Source organism: Rutidosis leptorrhynchoides, chromosome 6, assembly GCF_046630445.1.
Source record: "Rutidosis leptorrhynchoides isolate AG116_Rl617_1_P2 chromosome 6, CSIRO_AGI_Rlap_v1, whole genome shotgun sequence".
In the NCBI taxonomy this organism is placed as follows: Eukaryota; Viridiplantae; Streptophyta; class Magnoliopsida; order Asterales; family Asteraceae; genus Rutidosis; species Rutidosis leptorrhynchoides.
The window spans coordinates 73,542,856-73,552,073 of record NC_092338.1 but is presented as its reverse complement, the minus strand read 5'-3'; the positions used below and the strand labels follow the sequence as shown (position 1 = coordinate 73,552,073).

At 34.7% G+C, this 9,218-nt stretch overlaps 1 protein-coding gene across 1 annotated transcript; it reads left to right on the top strand.

The window, feature by feature from the left end:
* Positions 1–572: 572 nt before the first annotated feature.
* LOC139852179 (transcription factor bHLH68-like) lies at positions 573–5,089 on the top strand. The gene is made up of 9 exons (XM_071841404.1): positions 573–929; positions 1,132–1,477; positions 1,842–1,916; positions 2,210–2,275; positions 2,742–2,807; positions 3,564–3,626; positions 3,986–4,033; positions 4,164–4,214; positions 4,610–5,089. The coding sequence occupies exons 1-9, from the start codon at positions 691–693 to the stop codon at positions 4,742–4,744; spliced, it is 1,089 nt and encodes a 362-aa protein (XP_071697505.1). The 5' UTR covers positions 573–690; the 3' UTR covers positions 4,745–5,089.
* The last annotated feature ends 4,129 nt before the right edge of the window (positions 5,090–9,218 follow it).

Here is a 9,218-nt window from a genome sequence, read left to right as displayed (position 1 = left end):
CATTCAGTGTTAAATCATTCAGAGTTAAAATACTCTTATAACCATTTTGCATATAGATTTTATGTAAATAAAGAACGCTTATTAAACAATTGTAATATTTTTTTATTCATCCCGAACAATTACAGTTAAAACCATTGATCATTTAAATTATAAATAATTCAGTATTTAATTATTTAATTTTATCAAACGAACTCTAACTATTACACTATTCCAATATATAGTTGAAGGGGTAGAACTAATATCATTCTCTTATTATTTTCTGTATTTAGGTCCGTGTTGTTTTTGTTGAAATACAATTGGTACCACCTTTTTCTGCTGCCTTATTTTGATGGTAAAGCAAAATCAAACAAAAAAAGTAAAAACATTTAAAAAAAAGAAAAAGAAAAGAGAAAGTTGATAAAGAGGGGATAGATTTAGAGAAAGGAGAGAATACAAAAGCAAAAAGGGTCCTCAATACTCCATTCATTCATAAACACACACACTCACTAAAGTTTCTACAAAGACAAAGGTGTTAAGCTTGGAAGATATTCAAGCAAAAAACAGAGAATGATAATATTCAAGCAAAAAAAATATTCAAGCAAAAAACACTTGAGAAAGATAATATAAAAGCAAGAAGATAAAGCTAATCTTTTTTATGTTTATTTAATTTAATTAATTTATTTCTCTTTAATTTGACTCTTGAAAAAGAGAATGAATAGAGGAAATGTGTTGCAAAGTTCACCGGTGCAACAAATGCTAGCCGGCGGCCCAAGCGGTTGGTGGAACATGATGGCTACCACCAGACCTTCTCCATCACCTCCTCCTCCTCAACCGTCGTTCCTTGCCACGTCAGCACAACCGCGCCTCTTTCCTCACGAGTATGCACCACCACCACCATCTCAATGGCATGATAATCAAGAGTTTCCGGATTCTTTAAGCCAATTACTCATGTAATTAATTAAATCACTTTCTTTGTATCATGTTTTGCTTATTACTATAATTTCAAAACAATTTGAATCTCAAAAAAGTTAGAATACACGTGTTAAATTTCTCCATAAGTTGCTTTATGTGCAACATAAAAAACAACACACACATGCATAGATTGATTAATTATAATACCTTGATTAATCTTTGTTATCTTCAATATTATAGGACTGGTTTGGTAGGTGAAGACAAGTCAGCTTTGGGTCATATGCAACAAATTAAGAAATTAGAGAAATGGGAAGATCAACTTTTACATGATCATCACCAACATCACAACTCTTCAAATATAAATTCCATGTTAGAATCTTCACTAAAGCAAGAGAATTCACATAATTACGAATCATCGTACGGTCAAGGCGAATTTCATTGCGTAAAACCAAATAGTTGGTCTAATCCGATGATCCCAGTTTCACCACCTAGTTCTTGTATTACAAGTTTGTGCAACAGTATGTTTGATTTCTCGACCACCAACAAAATATATGGAAGACACCCACCTTCTGATCGATCATCCGAGGCAAGTGTTTTCTGAAAGACAAACTCACACACCACACGCTCGTTTGAGTTTATAAAACTTCTTTAAGAAAATAAAAGGTTTATTCTTGGGCTAATATATGATCTATCTGAAAGCCGTACCATATTTTTCTGGTTTGTCACATGTGTATCTTTTAGACTAGATTCTGACTTATTGGTGTTTATTTATAGCACAAGTACTACAACAACATTGAATTCATACAAGACTAAATAATTGTTCTTGGAAGATATGATATGTTAAAATACTACGGAGTACATTGAAAAAGTACATAATAATGTAATCAAAACTTGTATTTCTCATTCTTTCTTTTTTTTTTTTTTTTTTTTTTTTTTTTCATAATATGAAGTGTAATAGCACTGCAACTGGTGGGATATCTAAGAAGGCTAAAATTCAACCTTCTTTAAACCGAACTACCTTCAAGGTAATTTGTCTATTATTAGTTATTAATCTTTATCTCTTTCTTTGTTTAATTTGCAAACACGCAAATACAGGAAGATGTAGTACTTTTTGGAAGGAAACTATTGTCCTTCTTGATTGTCCATTTCTTTAGGACATATTGATTCTTTACTTCATATTTTCTTATATCCACAAAAACAGGAAAAAGGAAGAAAGATATATACTAGTATAAAAGAGTTACATTTAATTTCTTGTAATTATTGCAAAAATACAACTTGTTAGTTTGATTCTTCTCTTTGTATGTGATGTTAAAAACAGGTGAGAAAAGAAAAATTAGGAGACAGAATAACAGCACTTCATCAGCTTGTTTCTCCCTTTGGAAAGGTATAGTACTATAGTATGCTCTAGACTTTCATATAGTTAAGCTATAGTGAATTAATTACCATTACCATTATACTTAATTCAATCTTTATAATTATAAAAGATTTACTTTAGATAATTTGACAAATAAAAAAAGAAAACAAGGGAATGATATGACATGATTCCTTTTGTTTTCAATCAGTGAATTAATTAATCATAGTCATGTCAACTGAAGATACAATATTCCAAGCATACATCAAATCTTTTCCATGGAAAACATTTCAATATATGTGTATACATTAGTGTTTTATATAGATGATGAAACATGTAACAACAATTAATTTGGTACATGGATAAAGTAGTTTATGTTCATACTATTCGGAGATAGAAGTATGTTAATCCGATGTATGTAGTTTAATCGGATTATTCGTGACTATTTATGACATTAACATCATTCAATATCTATATTGATTTTTATTTTTGGTAACAGACTGACACAGCTTCTGTGCTGTTAGAAGCTATTGGTTACATAAGATTCCTACAGAGTCAAATTGAGGTAATGCTACTTCCCTTTCATCATATACTATATAAAATATAAAATATAGTTATATACTGTATATAAATATATAATAATGTAATATTTCGTAATATATACATTCTAGAGTACTACTTAATTCTTTTATAGTTTTATTTCATCTTTTCACAAACTACCATGAGTCACAGCAGTCATGCCACAAACAAACAGAAACACATGCAGTAACTAAAAAGCTTCACTTTTCCTTATTATTCCTTCAACATTATTCTACATTCTCTACAAGTATCAAGTGCGTCTTATCAATATTAAACTATATCATAAAAAATATTCCCCCTGTCCCTGAAATATATATACTGCATGACTACATTTTTTTTCTTGTTTGGGTAAGCAAGGAAACCCTTCTTATGAACGAGCACATTGGCTCCCCCATAGAAGGTAAAACCTCGGGTAATCAAGCCCCCCGAGCGCGAGATCTGGTACCGGGTGAATTGCGTATTATGTGCACCCTCTTGTCACATTCCCTTTTTGAACAATTTGGCATAGCCAAGGATTGATCCCGAGAATCAAGTTTATATAGAATAGATGTGAAATTTGCACTTCTTACCTAACAATAAGTTACACAGATTAAGTGTGTGTGTGTGTGTGTGTGTGTATATATGCATTATCATAAAGTGACAACTAAAAGTTTAAAACCAGTAATTAGCTTATGATTTAATTATAAACATAGACTCGATTATAAAACGTTATTGTTTATACATGCGCCCTTGAATGTTTTAGGCACTTAGCTTACCATATCTGAGCAATGGATCAGGAAACATGATCAGAAGCCACCAACAATTTGTAAGTATACAACACCTTAAACATTCTATTATACAGACACGTATATATAAATTGCCCCTCAGGATGGTTTAAGATTCGGATCCCTGTAATGCGGTTTGGATTTCCGCTCGAAAGCGTCTGCGTGCGTAGCAAATGAGAGTATTCTATGCCAACAACTTGTTTTTCAAAAAAAAAAAAAAAAAAAAAAAAAATAGTAACAAAAACAATTAAATAGGATATATTAGTATATATATAAAGATCTTTTCTCCCTCTGCCGCAATATATGCATGTGAGTGTAAGTGTTCACATCAACATGAGCATGTTTGGAAGTTGCAAGAGACTTAATAATTATTTTAATTATTTGTTTACTTGTTAATTAGGTTCAACAAGGGGAGATGAATTGTTTATTTCCTGAAGATCCTGGTCAGGTATATATTCAGCTTTATGGCCGGTCTGAATAATATTCCACTTTCCATTCACATTTATTTCAAGAAAAAGCTGACAGTACATATTATTGTAACCAAATTGTTAATTATAGCTAACTCATGCCTTAAACAGCTTCTGAATGATACTTGTGCCTTGAAGAGGAAAAGATCTGCTCTTGATCAGGTGAATTAATATTAATCGTTTGCTTATTACTTCTATACCTTTCTAGCTGGCCAAATCCCCAATCTTTGACCATTAACAATTAACTTATTGTTTTAACAATCAAACTTAAAAGATCAGTATGAAGTGTAAATTTTTTTTTTTTTGGTAAGCAAGGAAATCCTCCTATGAACGAGCACATTGGCTTCCCCATAGAAGGTAAAACCTCGGGTAATCAAGCCTCCCGAGCGTGAGAGCTGGTACCAGGTGGTATACTTCATTGGGTAACTCGGTGACCACTCAGACAAGTCTGCGTGGTTATGAAGTGTAATTATCATTTCCTTAGAAAATGGACACATATATTAGTAGGGCTAGTTATAGTTATCATGAGTTAAATTTAAATTATAAATTAATTGCAGGATTCTCATGAAGAACCGCCGAAAAAAGATTTGAGGAGCAGGGGATTGTGTCTAGTTCCGGTTTCATGCACAATGCAAGTAGGGAGCGATAACGGAGCGGACTATTGGACTCCTGTTCCAAATGTACGGTTCTGATAATGAACGAATCGATCAACTTTTAGGTCTATCTAACCAGGGGTGGTTGTGTTTCGAATACCACGAAAAAGATCCATCAAGAAATGAGATAACATCATTAGCAGTCACTCTGCTTAAAATATTTTCAAGGCTGACTGCTCATGATGCTATGCATGTTCTTGGTGCTTAATTTTACATATGATCTTGTGGTTGGGACTTTAATTAGAATAAAAGTCTTTACAGCTATTTAGCTAATTCTTATATATGCTCATGTTTTGTTTTTCTTTCCCGTTACTTTTCATTTCTATCGCTCATTAATTAATAGTAGTTCGTACTCTATCATGTAGAGTTTCATGTATATGGCATTCGAGTATGATTAAATATAACAATTATTTCATGTGCGCAGTGCTCAGTTTACCTCTAAAATTAGTACGCATGTATGTATAGCCGTGAACATGAGTAACTTTGTAGTGTAATGACGTGCATACAATACGCTAACACATTGCGCACATCTACGACTGCACAAATCGCGCCTTGCTATCGCCAAAGATCTAGCATGCGCCGCACACTGCGCAACTCAGCTTATGGACTATACGCGCCCAATGTCGCGCCGCCAAAAGATGTGCGAAATAATAACATAAGTTGGATAAGACAAAAGAAAGTACGAGGAATGACAGACAGAATCCTAGTATCGCACAGATGGCAGGACATGGCAGAAACAACACGATCTGGGGGGACCACGTGAGTGCAGGATCTATACGGCATAATAGTACTACTTTGTATTATCCTGTCCCCTCCCTTTTTTTTCTTTTGTCGCCTACGTGGCAGAAAGAAGGACGATCACTCTCGCCTATAAATACCTACACCGGATCTCACATAGAGGATAACAAAAGATAGAGCAAAAAACACCTACTACACCTATCACTCTATCTGCGCAGTTACAACACAATAAGCGGTTCTCATGTAACGTTCCTTGAACAAAAAATCCTAACACCGTCCAATGAGCCGTCAACTCCGGTTAACCCGAATGATGGTGAGTTACGTTTAACCACCCTTTCTGAGATCTTCATCTCGTATGAGGGTCATTCACGGTACTCTGGATCGGAGAGTTAAACTAAAAAAAAACCCTTAAATCCCCCTATTCGTTGATCTTGCATGAACCGAACCCTTTGGACCATTATATGCTTGATCAAATGGCTACCTACACCGGATCTCACATAAAGGATAACAAAAGATAGAGCAAAAAACACCTACTACACCTATCACTCTATCTGCGCAGTTACAACACAATAAGCGGTTCTCAGGTAACGTTCCTTGAACAAAAAAATCCAATAACCGTCCAATAAGCCATCAACTCCGCTTAATCCGAATGATGGTGGGTTACGTTTAACCACCATTTCTGAGATCTTCATCTCGTATGAGGGTTATTCACGGTACTCTGGACCGGAGAGTTAAACTCAAAAAACCCTTAAATCCCCCTATTCGTTGATCTTGCATGAACCGAACCCTTTGGACCATTTTATGCTTGATCAAATGGCGTCATCCGTGGGAAATGACAATAGTTCTACGTCATGCGCGAATATAATTGCGCACACCATAGAACTGGGGGGACTTAATGACGCGCATAAAATACGCTAACACATTGCGCACATCTACGACTGCACAAATTATCTCCAAAGACCTAGCATGCGTTGTACACTGCGCAACTCAGCTTATGGACTATACGCGCCCAACGCCGCGCCGCCAAAAGATGTGCGAAATAATAACAGAAGTTGGATAAGACAAAAGACAGTACGAGGAATGACAGACAGAATCCTAGTATCGTACAAATGGCAGGACAAGGCAGAAACAGCACGATCTGGGGGGACCACGTGAGTGCACAATCTATACAGCATAATAGTACTACTTTGTATTATCCTGTCCCCTCCCTTTTTTCTTTTGTCGCCTCGTGGCATAAAGAAGGACGATCACTCTCGCCTATAAATACCTGCACCGGATCTCACATAGAGGATAACAAAAGATAGAGCAAAAAACACCTACTACACCTATCACTCTATCTGCGCAGTTACAACACAATAAGCGGTTCTCAGGTAACGTTCCTTGAACAAAAAATCCTAACACTGTCCAATGAGCCATCAACTCCGGTTAACCCGAATGATGGTGGGTTACGTTTAACCACCCTTTCTGAGATCTTCATCTCGTGTGATGGTTATTTACGGTACTCTGGACCGGAGAGTCAAACTCAAAAAAACCCTTAAATCCCCCTATTCGTTGATCTTGCATGAACCGAACCCCTTGGACCATTTTATGCTTGATCAAATGGTTTCATCCGTGGGAAATGACAATAGTTCTACGTCATGCGCGAATATAACTGTGCACACCATAGAACTGGGGGGGCTTAATGACGTGCATAAAATACACTAACACATTGCGCACATGTACGACTGCACAAATCGCGCCCTGCTATCCCCAAAGACCTAGCATACGCTGTACACTGCGCAACTCAGCTTATGGACTATACGCGCCCAACGTCGCGCCGCTAAAAGATGTGCGAAATAATAACAGAAGTTGGATAAGACAAAAGACAGTACGAGGAATGACAGACAGAATCCTAGTATCGTACAGATGGCAGGACATGGCAGAAACACCACGATCTGGGGTGACCACGTGAGTGCACGATCTATACGGCATAATAGTACTACTTTGTACTATCATGTCCCCTCCCTTTTTTTCTTTTGTCGCCTACGTGGTAGAAAGAAGGACGATCACTCTCGCCTATAAATACCTACACTGGATCTCACATAGAGGATAACAAAAGATAGAGCAAAAAACACCTACTACACCTATCACTCTATCAGCACAGTTACAACACAATGAGCGGTTCTCAGGTAATGTTCCTTGAACAAAAAATCCTAACATCGTCAAATGAGCCATCAACTCCGGTTAACCCGAATGATGGTGGGTTACGTTTAACCACTCTTTCTGAGATCTTCATTGTAGTGACCCGAACTTTTCCATGTTTATATATATTAAATGAAATTGTTATTTACATAATTAAGTGTTTCCAACATGTTAAGCAATCAAACTTGTTAAGACTTGATTAATTGAAATATGTTTTATATAGACAATTGACCACCTAAGTTGATCGGCGATTCACGAACGTTAACACTTGTAAAAAACTATATGATGACATACATATGGATAGTTAACATGATATTATGATAAGTATGTATCTCATTAAGTATTTTAACAATGAGTTATATACATAAAAATGAGACTATTGAATTAAGAAACTTGAAAACGGTATATATAACGATTATCGTTATAACAATGTCTTACTAATTACATATGAATCATTTTAAGATATTGATACACTATATATAAACATGATAAATGATAAGTAAACATATCATTAAGTATATTAACAATGAACTACATATGTAAAAACAAGACTACTAACTTAAGAATTTCAAAACGAGACATATATGTAACGATTATCGCTGTAATGACATTTAAATGTATATATATCATATTAAGATATATTAATATATCATAATATCATGATAATATAATAATGTAACATCTAATTAGATATAATAAACATTGGGTTAACAACATTTAACAAGATCGTTAACTTAAAGGTTTCAAATCAACATTTACATGTAACGACTAACGATGACTTAACAACTCAGTTAAAACGTATATACATGTAGTGTTTTAATATGTATTCATACACTTTTGAAAGACTTCAATACACTTATCAAAGTACTTCTACTTAACAAAAATGCTTACGATTACATCCTCATTCATTTTCATCAACAATTCTACTCGTATGCACTCGTATTTGTACTTGTACAATACACAGCTTCTAAATGTATTTACTATTAGTATATACACTCCAATGATCAGCTCTTAGCAGCCCATGTGAGTCACCTAACCATGTGGGAACCATCATTTAACATCTAGCATGAAATATCTCACAAAATTACAAACTAATGGAGCCTATATGGAAGACTAACATTCACATGAATGAGAGGTACCACAAACACATTCATTTTGTAATTTTATTGAATCAAACTACTCTCTCTCAAGTGTTCTTCCTTTGTTCTAAGTGTTCTTCATCATCTTCAATAAAATCTAGCTCAATCTAGTTCATAAATCCATACATAAACCAAGTTATAAAACAACTACTCAAGAACACACCAACAACACTTCCAAGTTTGCTAACTTACTTCCAATCTTGCAAATACACTTTGAGTGATCATCCAACCTCAATAAATCTTTCTTATTTACAGCAAGATATCTTTCTAATATAAGGTAATACTCATATTCAAACTTTGATTCAATTTCTATAACTTTAACAATCTTATTTTGAGTGGAAATCTTACTTGAACTTGTTTTCGTGTCATGATTATGCTTCAAGAACTTTCAAGCCATCCAAAGATCCTTTGAAGCTAGATCTATTTTTCTCATTTATAGTAGGTTTATCCATAAA